This window comes from Hipposideros armiger, unplaced genomic scaffold, assembly GCF_001890085.2.
Source record: "Hipposideros armiger isolate ML-2016 unplaced genomic scaffold, ASM189008v1 scaffold_176, whole genome shotgun sequence".
Lineage (NCBI taxonomy): Eukaryota > Metazoa > Chordata > Mammalia > Chiroptera > Hipposideridae > Hipposideros > Hipposideros armiger.
Window position 1 is genome coordinate 2,639,792 of NW_017731526.1, and position 21,982 is coordinate 2,661,773.

Below are 21,982 nucleotides of genomic sequence, written 5' to 3' on the forward strand. Positions count from 1 at the left end.
TCACGTGAAGCCCAGGTGGCGGAGGAGCTACGGCAAGAGAAGGAGAGAAGGAAGGGGAAACCGGAAGGGGTGCGAGTGAAGCAACCGGGAGAAGACAGCTCCCGAGGGCGAGGGGTGCGCGTGCGCCTGCTCTTACCCCTGACACATCCCTCGGCCCCGCCGCCCTCCCTCGCGGCCAGGTGACAGCTGGGCCCGAGCCGCCGCGCGCCGCCTGGGGCGCGAGGAGCGCGCTCCCTGCTCTCCCGCGCGGCGCCGGCCGCCCCTCCCCCTCGTCCCGTCCGTCCCGTCGCGTCGCGTCCCGTCCCGTCGAGTGCCGCCGGCCTGGTGCCGATGCGAGTCGGCGGCAGCAGGGACATTTTCTGACTCGTGGTCACTGTATCGGCTGCCCTTCCCATCCCGTCGCGGGGCCGGCCGCTACCCCGGCCCCAGAATGCAGAATGTGATAAACACAGTGAAGGGAAAGGCACTGGAAGTGGCTGAGTACCTGACCCCGGTCCTCAAGGTAAGCCGGGCCGGGCTGTCAGTCACACGCTCAAACTCTGCAGGGACCAAGGACCGGGCGCCGGGGGAGTCACCATGTTCTCCCGCGGGGAAAGGTGAAGGAAAGTAGAGTGGGACACAGGAAGAGGTGCGCCCCCGCCCATGATCTTATCCATCTGCTCTCGAGGGCTTTCCGGCTGTCGGGTAGACGTGGAGTGACGCTCCTCCGGGCGTACTCCTGTCGCCCCGCAGCCCGCCCCAGTGCAGCGCGTCTGGGTACGTCGGGGTGGAAGGTGGTCCGCAGCCAAGTAGATCTGAGAAAGTTAAATCCCAATTTCGGTAGTCCTTTGAACTTTTTAAACTGCTTGTCTTTAAAAAATGATATCAGTTTGGTACGAAAATGACATGTCGCTTTTTTCTTTCAAATTTCGTAGTAAACCTCTTCTAATTAGGAGTTTGAAATAGTAAGGTGTGACTGAAATAGTTAAGTTGTAACAATCCAACTTGTTAGATTGCAGAGGAACGAGGTGAAATTTGCAGCATTATTATTAGTACCTTTGAACCCACCTAACAGGCAAAACTTCCCTTCCCCGAGTTTTTAAAATAGCTGAGACTAGTTGTTAATCTTGGACTTAAGTGATTTATGTATGTAAAACGTTGGCGATAATACAGCATTTTTTTAAAGTAAAAAATTGTGACATTAACTATTATAGCAGTGACTGATAATCTTATTTTTAAAGATAGCTTTCTAGATGTGCATTAAAGTGTTTATTTTACAAATTTTTTAGAGTAAGTTTTTTGTTAACTTTATTTTTCCTTCCTGAAAACCATGCAGTGATAGTGAACGAAAACGGAGTTATTGCTTACTGTTTTTTTTTTAAAACTTTCAATTAAAATCTTGCAAATCTTAGTGCAGGGATGAAATATCCTTAGAAATGTTGGTCTTCTTTATTCAAGAAGTTATTCTGGTACACTATAAAGAATAGTGGACGGTTTTACTTTGCTCCCTTTCCATGACAAAGAGAAATGTTTGTACATTTTTATATTCATTTCTAAGACAGATTTTAAAATAAAATTTTGTTGGTCCAAGTTTTTAAAAAGTCGTGAAAGTTTATAAATGAGAATTTCAAGTCTTGCTATGCTTGTATTTGTTTACTGTGAAAACCATCTTCAGATCAGTCAGCTTTGAAAATAATTTTGACATTTGAATCAAATGATTGTTTTGCATATTATGTCATCTTTTCAGAAAACTGTCTGCCTAGGTATATAGCATTTAAATAATACGTGGTTGTTACAACTTTTTAGTTTTAGAGAAGAGAAGCAAGAGAGAAACACCTCCCAAATTAAAAATAAAAGTGCTGTTTTATTGGCCAATTGTATTTTATTGAACTTATAGAATTATGTGTTGAGAGATCATTTTACTTGTTCACTAAACTGACAAGGAAGTGTTAGCTTGTCAGTATGTATTTTTAATAATAAGGACCACAGAATTGATGATTCTCTGTTTGCCCCTCCCTATGCAAACTGTTGTTTATAGAGAGAATCCTTAGTTTCCTACCAGACGTGAGAAGGCAAGGAGAAAAAGCTAAATCCCTGGGGAAGAAATAAAGACTTCTCCCAGCAAGTAGAAATTAAGAAAAATCATGATTTGGAAGACATAGATACAGTAAAAGCCAAAGTCTTTACAGTAATCATTAAGCCTCTGCTTGATTGGTAGAGGTCCCTATCTCATCTACTACTCTATCCCTTGATCACTTTTGCTTAAGCCAGGCTGACCTATTTGTTACTCCATCAAGCACTCTCTTGTTTCAGGTTTTTGCATTTGCCCTTCCCTCTGCATGAAATGCTCTTCCCCCAGACAGCCTTGTGGCTGGATCCTATCCTAAGGTCTCTGCTCAAATAGTCACCTATCAGTGAAGTCTTTGTTTTCTTACCATTCTATTTTAAATAGCCATCTCCCTCCACCCCTGACCAGGTTCCTCTCTGCTTCATTTTTCTTCATGGTATTCATTACTATTTTGGCTTTTCACCCTCCACTAGAGTTTAAAGTTCTTATGAGGACAAAGATGAGTTTGCTCTATTTTATTCACTCCTATGTCCCTCATTAACTCAAACAGTGCCTGGCACATAGTAGTTATTCGGTAAATATTTGTTGAACGAATAATGTTCATTTATGAATCTATGCATTTTTTCAGACTCTACCAAAATCTTAGATATAACTTAAAAATTTAGAAAAACTTGGTAAATAACATTCTTGCTTTAGAGAAGGGAATATTTTATTAGTATCTTGGTGGAGATGAGAATAATGGGAAAGTATCAAATGATTTATGATATCTAGATTTGTTTTCTAATATTACTCAATTAAAATGAGATGGCTGAATTGTAAGATGTCTAAACAACTTTAAGACATTTTTACTGTTCTTTAAAATAAAGATATTCATCATTTCATAAAATCATTGTATTGTAATTATTTTCATGTCAGTTTCCTCCATCAGACTCATATATTCCTTGAGGTCAGGTACCAGTAATGTATTTTTTTTTTATTTTTATTAAATCTCTTCCATTGCTTAGAAGGGTACCAGGCAAATAGTTACCCACAAATATTTTAAAATTGAAAGTAAAATATAGTATAATACTGTTATTCTTTTTGCTCTCTTTAGGAATCAAAGTTTAAGGAAACAGGTGTTATCACCCCAGAAGAGGTAAGTGTTGAAGATATTCTGAAGCTATTATGTTTTGCAATTATATTAAATTAGGTGTCTTTTTTGCTTCTTAAGAAAAAAAACTTTAATCTTGATTTGAGTAAAAGTAGATTCTGTTGACTATATTAGCAGTTTTATAGGGATTTCTACTTCCCATAGAATAGAAATTGTAACTTCCCTCTCAGTTTGTCACTTCTCATATTTCTCTGTAGTTCCTCTTTATTAGAAGTGAGGGTATTAGAGGAAATGGAAAAGGTTCCTATGGTCACTTATCCTTCACTCATAGTTGTGTTATATATATATATATATATATATATATATATATATATATATATATATATATATATATATATATATATATATATAAGTTGTGCAGTGGGCTCTGGTGTTTGTTGTGTCCTGCCTTTGTCTCACAAAACATGAATTTTCATGGCTTTCTGTTTGGAAACTTTGACTCGCTGCTTGGTTATTAAGTTTTCTCTCAGTCTTTAGCTTAAATATTTTATTTATACATAACTTAACACTGATTTTTTTTCTCACCATTCTTTCACTTTTTATACCAACCAAGTAATGTTGAATCTGCTTAGTGCTGAAATTAGTGGCTATTTTGTAGGCCAGTTGAGTTTTATTGAACTTCTAATGTAGAATTATGTTTTGAGGAATAATTTTACTTGCTCACCAAATCTGTATAATAAAAGCATTCTCTTTCCTTTAGGTAGTTATCTTGTTATTCTTAGAGAAATAAATACTGGTCTAAAAATCCTTTTAGATTCCAGTTTTGTGAGTAGTTATGGTTGCATCAGACTTAGTAGTCAATAAAATACAACAAATTTATTAAGCTTCATCTTTAACTGTCATTAAAAGTACTACTTATTGGTCATAGAACTTTACTCATTGTTTTGAGAGAAACATTTTGAAGTGAGTCATGCTGTGTGATCTGACTATTGCTGTAAATTCCAAGACATCAAGCCAAAGAATGAACTGATCTTTTTCAGTTTTCCATTGTCATGGAATCTCTTCAGTCCCAAATCATTGTGAGTTTTAAGAATGGTGTGCTGAAGTGATCTTTTATGTAAATTGTCTTTATTTTTAGTGAAGACACATGGTGGTATGGAAAGAACCTAGGAGACCTGCCTTCTAGACCCATTTCTCTGATTTCTTCTATTTGGACTCAGGCAAATCAATTAAGCTATCTAGGCACAGGCCTCATGTTTCCTCATCTATAAAATGAGGGGTTTTGGCTAGACATTCTCTTGAAAGACCGATTCTACTTTAGGCATCATGAGTTTAATACCTATGAATGCCAAATAAAACTAAGTTTTGATCTCAAGGATCTTAATGTTTTATGTCAAACAAAGGTATAATACAGGTTTTGAAGGTAAGTATCTGAAATCAAAAGCAGGAATGAAAGTATGCTGCTCTCTTTGGGCTCTTTGGCTTTATCTCTACGTGAAGATGAATAATTAGTAAGTAGATGAAGTTAGAGATCCATATCTGTGGTCCTTGGATAGAATTTAGAAGTGAACTGTTTTAAAACAGCTACTAATCCTAGAATGAAAAACCATTACACTTAATTGTATCATGAAGTAGTTAACAAATTTTCCTCTTTTTAAAAATATACAAGGCATAACTAGCCCAGCTGGATCCCAACCACATAATGCTGGATTGGGATAGAGCACAATTACAAGATTGAGTTAGAGTAGAATGAGTTTAGAGGAGGAAAATGAGAAGACATAATTTGCTTTCGAGAAACACTATACTGAGTTGTTTTCTCTTGCTGTTTCTAGGCTTCTGGCTGTCAGCCTACAGCTATCTTGTTTTCAGTGAGAGGTGTGGAAGTACTGTGTTTAAACAGAGGGGCAGGCATTATCTAATATAGTATTGTCTGACTAAAAATATTTCAATGTACAACATGTGTATGACTTGATCCAATACTAGCAATAGAGGGTAGCTTGAGGAATAAAGTTGCTCACCAAAATATTAGTATTGATTGTATCATGTTGGACTTATTTAGTATTATATATGTAACCAATAGGAAAAAGCTACTGCAAAAGATATTGAGAATTTAGAAATTTGAGTCTTTGTCTTACATTTTATTTCACTTGAGCATATGAAGCATGTAATAAATGCCATTGCCAGTGAGGGCAAGTGTACACGTATTCATTATCAGTGCCATTTTGTGTTCTTTTATAGTTTTCCTTCTAGTATTTTTTAAATAGATTCCACCAGAGGGAGGTACCATGGAATAAAATATTAGAGCCTTGTGACCTCAAGGCAGTAACATTAAAGAATTTTTTTTTAATTTTCTTTGTTTTGCTTACATTTTGTTAAGTTAATACTCATTTGATGGTGATGAATTAGTTCCTGATAACCATAGAGTTAAATGTAGCATCTGGTTGCAGTGACCCAAAATGCTTAAAACCTGGGGGAGAGAGTATTGTTTTCATTTGGGTTTTTGTCTTTCCCTAACCAGTTTAAATAATAAAAAGATGCTTTGAAATAAAGGAACAGAAGTATTTGTAAAGATAAAATAAATGAATAGAAACATTTGCTGTTGGGAATACACTGCTAAAACTTTGTATATAATGTATCCTTTTAAAAGAAGTTACTTTCAGAATTCTTATAGTCTTACTCTCTCAAATTTGAGTGTTATGTATTAGATGTACTTTTCTCAGAAAGACTTCAGAAAATTAAAGACATAATTTTTTGCTGTGTAATAAACCCATAAACAAACAATACATGATATTAAGTTAGAGCTGTAGTGAGATAGATGTAATTGGGAAAGTATATGCGCATATTGCTTGAGTTCGGACACTGTGGTTACCCTTAACAGACTTTCATTTTCTGCTCTTAAGAATAATTAAGATTTGGGCCGGCCGAGTGGCGCAATGGTTAAGAACTGGCTTGGGATGCCAGAGGGCCCCGGTTCGGATCCCACATATGAGGGCCAGTGACACTGCCCTCCACAGCTAAGATGCTGAACAACAGCTCAACCTGGAGCTGGGCTGCTGTGAGTCGCCGGCGATGGTGTAGGCTGCAGACCCTGCTGCAGTGGGTTGCCACAGGCTACCGTATTAGCCAGCAGCCAGCGTGAGCGGCCAGCAGCCGCAGTGAGCGGCCCTCCAGAAGCCGGCGACTGATGTGCCTCTCCCGGGAAGAGCGCAGTGATGGTGCCAACTTGGGCCAGTGAAGCAACGTCCTCCACAACTAGACTGAAGAACAAAACAACAGCAACTTGTCTGTTCCCCTTCCCCCAATTCCCCAGCACTGTTCCCATCCCCCCAATTCCCCAATAAAAATCTTTAAAAAAATAATAATAATTAAGATTTCTGTCTTGTCGTAAGATCAGTTCATGTTCATGTGTAACGGGAATTCTCAAAAGGTTAAATTTTTTCTTCCTGAGTCTGTTTTTTATTCCTGGAAAAACAAAAACTTGTGCAATGTTTAATTTGCCCAGAAAGTCCAAGGTTTGCTAGAGGATTCAATTTCTTAATTCTCTTGGTGTTTTCTGAGTTGATCCAAAAGCTTCTAACTTTTCCCCCATTGTTTGGCACTACATTTCTCACTCTTGTTAATATTCCTTGAGAGTATGAAAATGCTTCCAAAATTGGCTGTTACGTAAATTTAAAAAAAAAAAAAAAGGAAGAAATGTCATGTAATTTTTATATCATAGACATGAATGTCTATGTACTAAATAAAAAAAATTTAGTAATTTTTTTCAAAGATCTTCATTGAGTTTTCAACCACTAGCAAGAATCTCTAGGGCTGGCCAAGTGGCGCATTGGTTAAGAGCTGGCTTGGGATGCCAGAGGGCCCTGGTTCAGATCCCACATATGAGGGCCAGTGACACTGCCCTCTACAGCTAAGATGCTGAACAACAGCTCAACCTGGAGCTGGGCGACAGCGGAGGCTGCAGCCCCTGTGGCAGTGGGTTGCCATGGGCTACCGTGTGTAGTCGGCAGCCAGCATGAGCAGCCAGCAGCCGCCGTGAGCAGCTGTCCAGAGACTGGCGACTGATCTGCTTCTCCCGGGAAGAGTGCAATGATGGTGTCAGCTTGGGCCAGTAAAGCAACATCCTCCACAACTAGACTGAAGACCAAAACAACAGTAACTTGTCTGTTCCCCTTTCCCCGATTGCCCAGTGCTGTGCCCCTACCCCAATCCTCCAATAAAATCTTTAAAAAAAAAAAAAAAGAATCTCTAGATTTTATCGGTCCATACAATGATTTTTGACATTTTAAATCCTGTAGTGTCAACTTTATTCATTTTATGATATGTATGCCTTTGGTATTATTTGATCCAATGATAAAAATTGAGTTAAAAAATAGCAGTCAATGTTTTTTTCTTCCAAAATTAATTGGAATTTGTATGGATGTTAAAAATTTTGCAGTTTTAGTAATAATCAAAAATCTTCAGGCTGTTAGAGCAGATTTGGTGCTGTTTGCATTTAAATTAATTATTGGATATCATGGAAACATGGGATGATCACTTTGATATTTTGCCACCTTACATTCAGTGATGTTCAATTTTTCTTTTTCCCTTTTTTCATATTCCTTCTAAATCCTGAGTAGTTTGTGGCAGCTGGAGATCACTTAGTCCACCACTGTCCAACATGGCAATGGTAAGTAACCCTGAGGGAAGAATAGCAAATGAATAAAAGATATGACTTCATCATTATGGCAGTTTGCAAAATATGTTAGGGCATGAAAATCAGAATGAGCAATCTAACCCTCTTCTAGTAGATTTTTTATTAAGCAGTTCCCCAGTGATACTCAAAGTAAGATAAAGGAAGAAAAATTGAGCATATAACTATTTTGTTTTGCTCTTAGCACAAAAGATGGACATTTTTGAGATAAATGCCTTTACTTCCTTTATTAGTATTCCCTTTACAATTCTTAGGTCTCATCTTGTTGTGGATCTTTAAAAAGTAATGTTCAAGAGTTTATAAATTTGATCAGCTCATTTTTTTAAATTAAAAAGTGTTGAATATTTTTCATGACATTAATAAATGCAGAGATTTTACAGAGTTTTATGTTTTTTAACCACAAGAAGGGGTTCTAATTGATAATGTTTTCTTTAATATCTAAAGAGCTTAAATAATTAAACTATTCTAAACTAGAGTTGGAACTCTCTTTTATCAGTGGCCTATTCCCTTCTCCTTAATTTTTTTCCCCTTAAGTTTTGTATTTAACACATATCTAAAATGGTTGTTACTGCTTATTATCAATTGCTCCATATCTTATAGAGCATTGTTTCTTATGTACCAAGGCCAAAATGCTGGGTTTATTTATTTTTATGTCCTTGTCTTTACTACATGCATTTCTGTTCCATATTTAAAATTGAGTTAATATGATAGAAACTCACTAATTTAGTAAGAGAAGAGTGGCTGACTTTTTTCCTCCTCTGTCCTAAATTGTAAGGTAAAACTGTGTTTAACTAGGCTCTAGTCTATGTTTTAGGTCAAATTGGTACATAAAATTTAAAATAATATTCATCTTGTAAGCATAACTAATTTAGGATTTTCTTCAATATGGTACATGTTTTCTTCATTCAGATTTCTTTGTCATAGTCCTTAATTGTCTAGTTTGGACATGTGGTATATGTTATTGTTATAGGGATTTTATATATGGGCAGGATCTTCTTTTAGCAGGTGGTAGCTTATTTATAGTTCCTCTTTATGAATCGTGGTGGTTGAAATAATTTCATTGTAACTTAGAACTCAGTTATACCCCACTCCAATATCCACGCTTCTGGCTGAACTCCTTGGGTCAAAAGAACAATTCATTTTAAATCAGTGCTTGAAACATTATTTCCACGCTATACTTTCATGTCTACAGGAGCCATCATGACCTCATTGTATCTTCTTCTCTCAGAACTTCAGGTGTTGCCATGACATTGTTGAATTTGACACTTGGGAAAGGTCCAAGGAAGCCTAGAAGACTACCAAATGATACTCGAGCATTTCTTGGCTTTATTTTGTGCTTAAATAGATTGTTTGAATTTTATTTTTTTATTTTTATTTTTTTTTTACTTTTTTTTTNGGCTGCTCAGCTCGGGCTGGACTCGAACTGCTGTTGCTCAGAGCTCAAACTCTTGAGCGAGCTCTTAACCAACTGAGCCACTCGGCCGGCCCGATTGTTTGAATTTTAGACTGAAGCTTTAGAATGCAGCAGAACTCCAAATTTATGCTCATGTGTTTGTGACAGACATCATATGCCACCCAAGCCTGGGCCAGTTCCAGTAGGTGACCCACAGAAGAATCTTTGAGCAAAATCTTAATAAGATATTCCAGAGTAGCTCTGAAAAATCAGAAATGTTATAGGTGATTCTGACCCACAGAGGGAGTAGTGTTTAAGAGCAGGAGCCCTGGAGTCACTTGGCTTGATCCTGGCTCTTCCTCCTGGTTTTGTGGCTGTGGGCAATCTTCTTTTAAGCTTTTGTTTACTTACCTATAAAATGGGGATATTGATGTTACCCACCTCTTAGGGTCCTGAGGACTAAATAACAACAATGCATGTTAGAGTTTTAAGCCCTATACTTAATATGCACTCAATAAAAGTTCTTTTTGTTTGTTTTCAGTTATTCTCAATGTTATCATCTTGTGATTCAAAGCATCTTTTATCTCTTAGTTCCAATTTTAGTAGAGTGGTAGGAACAGGGATCTTGCCAGCCACCTACTTTTTTATGTCATGCAGCTATTTTTCTGCCTCTTCTTGGTCTCAAGATGAACAGTACTTTAGGATTCAAAATCCGAATAAGATTATACTCAGTAAGGAACAGCATTTTCTTTTTGTTTAGAGGCAAACATAATAGTTGCTCTGTATTCTATATTTTTTGTCTAATATTTAATTCAAATTTTCTTATGTCTGTCTGCATCTCAGTACTTTCACTTATACTATTGCTATATTCTTTGATGCCCTGACATATATCACTGAATGACATCCTTCCCAAACCAATTTTAAAACTTTTTCCTGAGGGATGTAGGTTGTGTAGTTTTGAAATTTACATGTGATATCTTCTGTTCTGTTTTTGCTTTTTAAAATATTTTTTGTATTTTGATGCTGTTCACTCTTTTTAAAGGGCAACAGGGGAAGAATTGAAAGTGAAGGCATACCTGCCAACAGGCAAACAATTTTTGGTCACCAAAAATGGTAAGAATTATGTTGCATACATTAATACATTTTGCACAAAGGTATGTATATTTTTATTTAAAAAAATACCTTAGTACTTACTGATATGAATTTGTACTTAAAGCTGTACTTACAGCTGCTCTCAGACAGAAATTTGGAAATTTAATGAAGTTCTGGGTTTTCTATTGCTAAGGTATTTATTTTTCCTTATTTGATTTTTATCTCCTTTTTTTTAATTTCTGTTCACCAAAAAAGTCTAGTTTTAAGATATGGACCCTTTTAAGAAAAGGACCCTAAGCAGAGGTGGCCTACTTCTAATTGTACTTTTTCTAAGTTGACTTCATAATCATAATCTTTTTTACTATTTGATTTTGATCTGTTTTAGACTTAAAGTTTTCATGGAAAATGAAATTGATACTACCTTTGACATATAAAATTTCAAAGTTTAAAAGTTTTTGTTATCCATAATGTCATTGAAAGATTGCCTATGGTTACAAAAAATGTTTTTGAAACAGTATCTTATGAAATTATTTTGAAAACAACATCAAAATATACATTGATTTTTGTTCTAATTTATCCATTATAGGAAAGGAAAAATATGTAGAAAACATCAGTTTCTTCTTTCCGATGGCATATATTTTTAATTAAGATTGATCATTTATATCCTGCTTGTTTTAAAAACATCAGGAGATTCATAGTAATTTTTTTACCCTACATCATAACGTTTTTACCTTATAATTTGTTCAATTTTAGGCTTATATGAATAATAATACCTATTAATTAACACATTTGCTATATGAAAAGCTTGAAAGCAATATTGTATAACAGTAAAATTTAATAGTTTAAAGAATTTTACACTGGTTTTCCATAATGAATAGCTGGAACTTAAATGTAAATTATGAAATTCATGTTGAAAATTAACTTTAGCATTGCAAACTGGAGGTCACCTCTACCACCTCTGAGAATGACAGGTGGTACCTCCATGTTCTGAGGGTAAAGCCATTAAATAAGGTATTACTCATTACCCTGAAGTTGAACAATGTCATCTTTGGTTTCATCTTGCTGTTTTCACAGACAATCAAGGTAAAGAATTCATAGAACACTCCCAGTAGAGCCTTTCTGCTTGTCTTCTGACAAAGCTATTTAGAGAAAGATAAATGTGGGTCAAATAATTATGTGTCTCTGGGCTGAATGTTACTCCTTAATCATTTTTTATTAGAAATGAACTATAATATTTACTTAATATTTTGGTGGTAGAAATATCGTATTTTATGGTATAAACTTTCTCTTTTTCAGTGGAATTATAGGAAGCAGATAATGTGCTACTAATGGTATTTACCGTTTTTTTTTATAGTGCCATGCTACAAGCGGTGCAAGCAGATGGAATATTCAGATGAATTGGAAGCTATCATTGAAGAAGATGATGGTGATGGAGGATGGGTAGATACTTATCATAACACAGGTAAGAGGAGAATAGAATGACATATATTTGGTTTAAATTGTTTTAAACTCCTTTACAATATTTTATTAACAGCCATGATTTAAAAAAAACAAAACACAATAAAACAAAAAAGCATATACATAAGGCACAGTAGACTTTTATTGGAAAAGAAAGAAGACAAATTAGAAAAAAATGTTCTTTGGAGTATACCAGATTGCTATAGTACTGCTACTTTAGTAGCAATTTGAAAATATATTATTTTCTTTATTTCCACAGAAAGAAAGTCAATTAGAAATACTGAGCATGTGTACTACTTTGCTTTGAATCCCTTATTGACATATCATTCCATTGCTGGATGATGAGCTTTAGGACAGGAACCATACTCTACTCATATTTATTTTACTCAGAGACCTGCCATTGAAAGGTATTGAATAATAATTTTTTGAATGACTATTAAGACAGTGTTAAGGACTGTAAGCTCTGTGAAGGTAGAGGTTCATTGTTGAACCTCTAGTATCTATCATAGTATCTGACATGGAAGTTGTTCAACAAATTTTTGTTAGAGGATTTGGAGGATTTGGCTAAATTTAAGCCTTTCATAAGTATGTGTTTGCATAAGTTGTTTGGAACTCTGAGGATGACTTTTTTATTCCATGTCCTAAAAACCTATAGGGCCATTATATTTATATTAATTATGTAAATGTATATTATTATATGCTGCTCTAGCCAACTACCACTTATAACTTAGTTTTAATCAAGAAAATATGTTCTGAGTTTAAATCTAGGATACTAAAAATACATAAATTTTTTTCCCTCTAAGCCTCAGAGAGTAGGAGGGGTATATCAAAATACAGTTATAGAGCAGTGTTTCTCAACTTCAGCACTATTAGCATTTTGGGCTGAGTAATTCTTTGTCGTAGCATTTCCTGCACAATGCAGAATGTTTAGCAGTATCCCTGGGCCCTACCCACTAGATGCCAGTAGCATTCTCCCAGTAGTGACAACCAGGAATGCCTCCAGGCATTGCCATAAGGGGCAAAATTGTTGCCCTTAATTTAGACCCACTGCAGTAGACAAAGGGCTAAGTAATCTGCCCAGGAAAAAGTACCTTGTTATGTCAATTTCTCTTCTACTCTGAAGAAAGGATACTGCCATCTTTTTCTTTATGGTGATAATAGGCACAGATTCAGAGCTTGAGCTCCTTGATATGAAACTCTCTTGTTTTTTCATGAGTTGAGTGTTGTCATATCAAGGCCTAAAGAAAATAGCAGATAGAACAACTTTTTAAACTAATTTCAAAAATCATCCTCTGTTCTTCCACCAAGTAGTGCTTTTAGACTTATTTATTTTCTATTTCCAGAATCATTCAGCTGCTCTGCTTTAGTTTTCCCATGACTGGAAGTGTGGGCAGCACATCTGTAGGAAATTGTCTGTTGACTGACTAGAATCATTGGTTACAGCTCTGTGTTTCTGATATCCAGTTAATGAGTTACTCTGTCGTCTAGTTGTATTTTCTCCCACAATCACTATCCCAAAATCCAGGTGCATATTTACAGAGGCATTCATTACAGAGCTATGTAAGTACCAGTGTGACTGGATGGACACAAATCTATTACAGAAATTCAACAACTAAAAATAATGGTTGCCTTGCTGATAGGGAACAAGTAACTTTTCATATATGCAGTTAATTTGATACACATAATAAATTCTAACTAATGTTTATGAGAGATACCCATAGAACTTTAGGTTTAAACTGTGTCCTGATTTGATTAAAGCATTGCTCCCACTGACTCACAAAGTCAGGTGTCTGTTTTCTTGTTACCTCAGTTTCTTTTGCTTCATCTCTGCTTCACTTCTTCCAGGTTTCTTTGATTTCTCTTAGCCTTGTATTAGTCATGGCTCTTCAGAGAAACAGAATCAACAGAATGTGAATGTAGATAGAGGTAATAGATTAGATATAGATACAGATACAAATTCAGATGTAGATATCAATAGATATAGGTGTAGGTATAGACATAGGTATACATAGATTTATTTTGAGGAATTGGCTTACATAATTGTGGGAGCTTGCAAGTCTGAAATGTATAGGACAGGCTGGCCAGCAGGCTGAAAACCCAGGTAAGGATTCATTGCTGCAGCTCTAGTGTAAAGGCAGTCTGGAGGCAGAATTCCTCCTGCTTCCTGAGGACCTCAAGTCTTTTTCTCTTAAGGCCTTCAACTATTGGATGAGGCCCCACACTATGGAGGGTAATCTGCTTTACTCAGAGTCTACTGATTGAAATGTTAATAACATCTGAAAAGATACCTGCACAGCTACATCTAGACTGGTGTTTGACGAAACATCTGGACACAATAGCCTAGCCAAATTGTTATAAACTTAACCATCACAGCACTTGAGAGTATTAACCCTTATTAGAGTCATTCGAACTTTTTTTTTTTTTTTTGACAGTATGTCCTACTTTTAGGAGAGCCTGGTTTAATGGGATACTTCTATATTATATTTAGACAGATTGAAGAGGCTTATTTTTTTGTTTCTGTGTACTGGATTCAGTATATTGTTTTGTAATACCGATTCAGTATATTAAGATTTGGGTTTTACTGTTAAGGAATAATAATGCCTATTATGTAGTAATTTCTAGAAAAACTAGGAGGTAAAAGCTTTATGCTAGAGCTGTTAACACATTGTTTGCGGGAAACGAGTAAACTCGTCATAGCGCTTTTTATATCAAAGCGCGGGAGACGAGTTAACTCAGGTATAGAGAAAAATGCCCGCTTACAAAGTGTTAATTGTGGCATTTTCCATTTATGAAAGTGAGTCATTCTTGGGTTTTGACATATTGAACATATATATCAAGGTTTTAGAAGATTAACGAGCATTTAACGAATTTAAAGGAGCAAAGCATATTTTGTATGTAGGGTTTTTTTCTTTAGTATTTCTGTCCTGCTGAGCTATCTAATTGAGAATATATTTTTTGATATATATATATTTTATATATATATATAAAAAAGGACATATATTTTGAAATAGAAATACTGTTTAGCTGACTTGTGGTGCTGCCATATGTGTTATGCCCCGTTCGTTGAGACAAGTAGGTCCTGAGGTTGTTGCTTAACCAGGTGCAGTGGACAGAGCATTGAACCGAAATCAGAATATAGGGATTTGAATCCTAGGTTCTCACATTAATTGGCTGTGAGACGCAAGCAGTTATTTTACCTCTCTGGAGACTTTATTTCTTCATAGGGAGAAATTATTACCCTAACTATTTCACTGGATGGTGTTTGTAAGGATTATATAAGATGTGGAAACAGTAAAATAGTAAGCCTCGTATAAATGTGATAGGACACCTCTGGGTATTCTAGATTTCTGAAGCAAATGGCATTTAATATAACTAATACCTCACTGAGAAAAATTTAATGCAGGTTTAAATAAAATGTAAACATGAATCCTGTAGTCTATTAATCTGTTCATTTCTGAGAATGAATATGTATTTTGATAGAGACTCACACAAGGAAAGTAAATGAGGAATGATAGAGTAGGATAATTCATGGTAAAATATTAAATTGTTATGCTTTTGACTTTTTTTAATTTGAGAAGTGCCTTTTGGATTATTTATTCCCATTAGAGTTCATTTGTAAAAATGTTGCTAACACTGCCTCCTCATTTCAGAGCAGTTTTGAGGATTTAGATAATTTTCAATGTTTTTATATTGCTTGAATAAGGATGTTTGCAATTTAAGTTACTCTTTTCTGCATGATTTTAAACAGGTGTTGCAGGAATAACCGAAGCAGTTAAGGAGATTACACTGGAAAGCAAGGTACTGGTTAATAAGATATATTTCTAAATTCAATCACATAGTTATTTGCTATTACTTATAGCATTCTTATTCAAAGTATGATTATTTATTATCAAGCTCCTTTAAATTCTAGCTTTTATTTCCCTGTCATTTTCTATATCAACATACCAAAACACTACTGTTTACCAGTTCTTCTCTTCTTTTCCTTAATCTGTTATATGGTTAAGAAAAACATTTTTTGAGATTTTTAACTGGAAAAAACTACTAATTTTTATAAATTGGGAAGGCTTCTAGGCTAGTTTAAAAGAAATGGCTTTTTATTTTTAAGTATAAGTACCAAATGTTCTGTAAGTGGAGGTTTTTAAAATAGTTTATCTACTTGCTGATTAGTAGATGGTAATGATAGTTTAAATATAGTTTAAACACTGTCTTGAGGAATTTACTCATTACCTCTGTAGTTTCTTAATTTACTACTAATGTGAGTAGATTTTTTTTTTTTTGAGAATTTAAAGGTAAACTTTAGCATCATGACATTTTGAATCATGAGTGGAAACTAAATCAGTTAGGTTTTATTGTACAATTTATTGGTGGGGGAAGGTAAAATATATAATTGGGTGGAATTTTTCTGCTTGAAAGTTTTCGGTAATACGTACTTTCAGTATTAGCTTTTCATTTCTAAAGAGAGAATGATAGCATTTGTCTTTATATTTGTATATAGTTGTTTGAAATGATATGAAAAAAATAATACAAAATGCCTTTACCCTTCATTTTTCTTAATTATCTTGTTAACAGTCAAGTCTCTTAAAGAATAGAGTATTTAGATTGAATAATTATGTTCCTTTTGTCCTTATGAAACATGAAACATTCAACTATAATTTTGTAGTTTAAGACATCCTTTGTGTGTTTTTGTCATTTAGATCTTTTGGGGTCGTAACTGGGGATTAAGAGAAAGTGTTAGAAACTAAAACAAATTTTATTTTTTTTTCAGTATAAAATTTTATGCTTGCTAGAAATTCACTTTTATGATTGATAAGGCACAGTTCATCGACCTGAGAATTTATCCTTTTGAAGTTCTTTTTGGAGAGTTTGAATGACTAAGGTGAAATTGTACAAATGACTTTGTTACTTCAGAAGATCTTGTTTACTCCAGCCATTAGTGTATATGCTTCAGATTTGGGAAATAATAAATGACAGAGTAGTTTGGATTACATTCTAATAGGTTTATGGGAATTCTTTCAAGAATGTTCAATAAATGAAATAGTGGTTAATATGGTACTTGATATCCCACTTAACATCCTTATGTCCTACTAAAGGATGACTACTTTGAATAATTTGTAACTAGAATATATCTTCCCTGTCATTTCCTGTTTAACATAGGTTTACTTTAGTTTTTATAATTTAGTGCTTCGAATGCTTGCCATCCAGACCCAAGTATTAATCTTTGTTGTTGATTTCTACTGGATTTTACTGTATCGAGTATGAACATCCAACATGATTAAAGTTCTCGTAATGATCAGTTTTTCAGATATTGGCTCATCTTATAATTACCCAGATACTGATGACCTTTCTTCTGTGGTTTCACATTTTTGGTGTAACAATGACACATATGATCTTAAGTTTCTAGTGGTAAATAAAATCATCCCTAATTAAAACTGTTGAGTAGGTGAAACTAGATGTCCAGTTTTTTTACTTATTACACATTGACTTCAGATTATTATAATATTTTGTGAAAATAATAACTGTATATTAGGCTTTTCTTTGGTTAGCATTATTTTTTTATTCTAGCGCTAATATAGTTAAGAAATTGAACTGAAATCTTATGTGTTATAATAATTTAATTGCTTAATTCAGCCAGGATATTGTTAACAAATTAGAATATAAGTGTTTGACTTATAACAATCAATTTAACATGTAAGTATTTGTGATTTATAAATGTGTACTTTTTTGTCCTTTAAATTATGTGCGTGAGTTAACATAACTTTGAACTGATTTTCTAATACTAATGAATTGGTTAGCTAAAAATGTTGTTTTATTGGAAATACAACTGGCAACTATTTTTAAATGGTTCGCTTAGATGACTCTAGGTGCTTCTAAGATGCCTTTTATATTTTTCAGTCACTGCACTGAGCACTCCACTTTTAATGACTGTTTTATGGGTTTGTCATCTCACTGGAGTAGGAGTTCCTGAGGATAAGAACTGTCTTATCACTCTTATTTTCATAGTGGTTAGCACTATGCTGGTGTGTGGGTGCTCAGTATTTGAACTAATGAACATATTTAAGTGATTTTAAATATAATTAATTTCAAAGGACAGTATAAAACTCCAAGATTGCTCAGCATTATGTGAGGAGGAGGAAGAAGAAGATGAAGGAGAAGCTGCAGATATGGAAGGTATCTGGGTTCCGGATTTGCTTTAATCGCACTAGAATACAGATTTTGGAATATTTGTAATTCATACAGATTAAGAATTCTATTCCATTGAGTTTTGAATTTTAGCATTTAACAACCTAGAGAGAATTTTTTTTTTAGTGTAAATTCAATCAGGGAAGAACTTATTTTGACCTTGGACTCTTGTACTTTACCTAAAGCATAGCCTTGACATCATTATTTCTACTGGGATAAATATTAGTCATAAATCTTTAATGCTGGGTATAGCTTTAAGATACAGATTCTTTTTTTTTTTTTTTTAGCTGCTCAGCTCGGGCTGGCATCGAACCGCTGTTGCTCAGAGCTCAAACTCTTGAGCGAGCTCTTAACCAACTGAGCCACTCGGCCGGCCCCAAGATACAGATTCTTAAGCTAACTCTTAAACTCTTTCAGAGCCATGTAGTGTTTGCTCATGCATTTTGTATTTTCTTTTTCATTTTTAATAACATCTTACTATGAAAACCTTCTGATAGTGATTTTTAATGGGGCCTTTTGAACTACACAGAATCCCCTCACTGTTGCCTAAGATTCTGAAAGGCCTTCCTAGGGTTGCCAGCTGAGAATCACTGTATTCATGGATCATTGTTCTAGGAGATTGAAAACCACTGTACTAACAGAGCAGGGTAATGTAGGTCTAAAAGTATATGGCTATTGAAAGCTTTGTATTCCATTAGTGTGATAATCTTTAATGCACGTGAAACCTCAGATATTTAAAAAGAGGAAAAAATTTCTGCACCAGGGCAACCTCTCTGTTAAATTCAATCTGTCTTTATTATACTTTCTTCCCTGCATTATTTGATTCTATTAGCCATTTCCTCCCTTGGTTTTTTTCTCCCTTGGGTTTTCCTCCTCCTTCCTTGACTGTTTCTTCTAAGTCGTCTGGGGTTCTTTTATTTCTGCCCAGCTGTTAATGTTAAATGTTACTATTTTATGGGGTTTTATTTATTTATTTTTCCTGCTCACTCCCTACACTCCTGGATAGATTTTTATGTACTCTGTGGCTTCTGTAATGGTATAACATGGTCTGACATGGAAATTTGTGCAACGGGGAAAATGGTGTATAAATTACATTAGATTTTCTATGAGAGTTTAAATAATATATGTGTGTATATAGAGAGAGCAGTTGGAAAAGGGAAGAGAATATGAAAAAATACAGAGGGCAGACATTTTGGAGGCTGTAAGTTATCCCCAAAATTCCATGTATCCCAAAAATACTTAGAATTTATAGTGAGATAGAATGTTTTATAGCATGCGGAAGTAGAAGATGGTGCCAAGCAGAGCTGAAGCACAATAATGGCAAGTGGTGTTTGTTGATGAGATGACAGCATAGCCTAATCAACAGAATAACCCTGACTTAAAAGACCTTTCAGTTTTGTTTTCTAAATTACTTTTGAGTTCCTATGAAACCTAGCTTTATATCTCTTCCTGAATTCTAGGCAGTCTTGTCCTTATTCCCATGGTTAACTCTCATTCATTGAGGAACTATAAATGAGTTACTTGTAACCAAAATTGCCCTCAGCAACCTCACATACCATCTCTGAGCTCAAGACTTCCATATCTAAAGCAACAGTCCAGATCTCCTGAACTTCAGATCTACTTGTTTAGTTTCTTTTCCACCTGGATGTCTCATAATTGTCAGAAACACCTTCTTGCACAAATATTCTTTCTGGATTCCATCTATTTCTGAATGGCGTACAGTGTCAAAACTAGGGTCAGGGAGCAGGAAGAACCCTATGAGTAAAGCACTGTTTTTAGAGTAGAAGCTATGGGACTGCCTTAAATATCTGACAGCCTTTTAGTATGTTTGTTACATTTCCTTTGGATAGAGTTAAAGAAAGAATTGCTATATATGGAATTTTGCTTAAAAAACAGTGTTAATGGTATCTAATATAACAGTTAATTTTCATTATTCAACAAATATTGATTGAACAGTACAGTATCTATTAGATACTGTTTTTGGTGCTGGAGATAAAGCAGTAAACAAAAAAGCAATAGATAAGCAAAACGTACTGTATTAGATAGTTGTAAGTGTTGGGAGAAAAATAAATGGATAAGGAGTCTTGGGGTGGGATGAGCGTTATAATTTTTAAATAGATTGGTCAAGAAAAACCTCATTGAGAGTATACCTTTTGAGAAAAGCCTGGCAGGAAGTGAGTGAACAAGCTATTTAGATATCGGAGGAGTACAAAGGCTTTGAGGTAGGAGCATGTGTGGCTTATTATAAAATACTATCAGGAGGCTATGTCCTATGTTCAGAGAGAAGTGAGGGGAGAGTAGTAAGGCACCTAGTCAGAGAGAGAAACCTGGGCAGATTATGTAGGGCCCTGGCTTTAAGTCAAAAGTGAGATGGGAAGCCATTGCTGCAGGGCTTTTCTAAGTAGAGGAGTGACTTAGAATGAGATTTAACATTTTAAAATCACTGTGAGTGCAGTCTTGAGAATAGACTGAAGGTGAATAAGACAGCAGTAAGAGGCTATTTTGATAATCCAGGCAACACATGATGGTGGCTTGGGCTCAAGTGGTAACATTGGAAGTGATGAGAAACAGAATTCTGGACATAGTTGAGGGTGGGGCCAAAAGGATTTGCTGCTGGAATGGATGTGGCATGAGAGAGACAGAACAGTCATGTGTGACTCCAAGGTTTTTGACCTGTGTCTGGAAAGATATTAACTGAGATGGGGAAAATTATAAGACTGAATAGTTGCGGAGGGGGAGTTGGGAACTCAGTTTTGGACATGTGATATTTGTGATGCCCCTTAGTCATTCATTGGAACCGTAAGTAGACAATTAGGTATTCAGGTCTGCAGTCAGGGAATAAATTTGGGAGTCAGCAGCATTTAAAGCCATTGAGACTGGTGAAATCTTCAAAGGAGTGAGTATGAATAGAGAAGAGAACAAGGTTCAAAAACTGAGCAGAGTTGTTTTTGTTTCTATTTTGTTGTTTTTTTGTTTTTTTAATGGTAGAGATGATAAAGATGAACCAACATAGGAAATAGTGAAAGCAAAGCTAGTGAGGTGGGAGGGAAGCCCAGAAAATGTAATATCTTAAAAGCCAAGGACAGAAAGTGTTCCAAAGAGAAGGGTATAAATCATTCCAGATGCTCCTGAAAGGTTAATTAAAATGAAAACTGGGAGTTTAGCCTCAGATTCAGCAAAGTGGAAGTCACTGATGACTTTAATGAGCACGTTTTATACGATTATATAAATAGCCTGCATATGCTATGGAGTCGCTGGGGACTCTACAGTATTATTATGCCAATTGGTATTAATAATAGACTATAGCAGAGACCAAGCCTTAATCATGCTGACTTTCTCTGGTAGGTAAAGTATCTGCTGCTTTAGAAATAGGTATAGAATGAACTCAGTCATATATTCAAACCTTGAGTTAGAAACAAAAGCAAAAACCCAGTTTTTCAATGATTCTCTGAAGTTGATTATTCTTTTGTTGCTTTTTATAACAGAATATGAAGAGAGTGGATTGTTGGAAACAGATGAGGTTTGTAAATTCAGTTTTCTTGAGTTAACTTTTGATGAATAAACTTGGGGATTAGTGTTTTATTAATACCGTATTTGCCGGCGTATAAGACGACTGGGCGTATAAGACGACCCCCTAACATTTCCACTCAAAATACAGAGTTTGTTATATACTCGCCGTATAAGACTACCCCCTCTTCCGCACACCTTCCACACACCAAATAAAAGGTAAAACAATATCAGATTTGATTTGGCCCACTGAAGTGCAAACAAGCGTATTGTATTTCGTGTCACCACAGAACCGTTTTGGCGATGTTGCGCCACCATGTCTGCTACATGTTTTTCGAGTTCTGGCCAGTGTGGGGTGCCTCTTCTTAATGCACACTTACCCCTTGCCATATTCTTTAATGCTTTCTCATTTGATTTCCAGTCCCGAACCATCTTTTCTGTTACTCCATATTGTCTTGCAGCAGCACAATTATTATTTTCCTTAGCAAAGTTTATAACTTTCAGTTTAAAATTTGCATCATACTT

General features: G+C 35.4%; 1 protein-coding gene across 1 annotated transcript in view; it reads left to right on the top strand.

Moving 5' to 3' along the window:
* The first annotated feature begins 2 nt into the window (after positions 1 to 2).
* ATG3 (autophagy related 3) overlaps positions 3 to 21,982 on the top strand; it is a 28,412-nt gene continuing 6,432 nt past the window's right edge. Inside the window, exons 1-8 of the mRNA XM_019652260.1 lie at positions 3 to 502; positions 3,141 to 3,182; positions 7,754 to 7,803; positions 10,263 to 10,333; positions 11,667 to 11,774; positions 15,519 to 15,568; positions 17,857 to 17,938; positions 21,436 to 21,470. Coding sequence (XP_019507805.1) covers positions 431 to 502; positions 3,141 to 3,182; positions 7,754 to 7,803; positions 10,263 to 10,333; positions 11,667 to 11,774; positions 15,519 to 15,568; positions 17,857 to 17,938; positions 21,436 to 21,470 — 510 coding nt within the window. The 5' untranslated portion in view covers positions 3 to 430. The remainder of the gene's footprint in view (positions 503 to 3,140; positions 3,183 to 7,753; positions 7,804 to 10,262; positions 10,334 to 11,666; positions 11,775 to 15,518; positions 15,569 to 17,856; positions 17,939 to 21,435; positions 21,471 to 21,982) is intronic.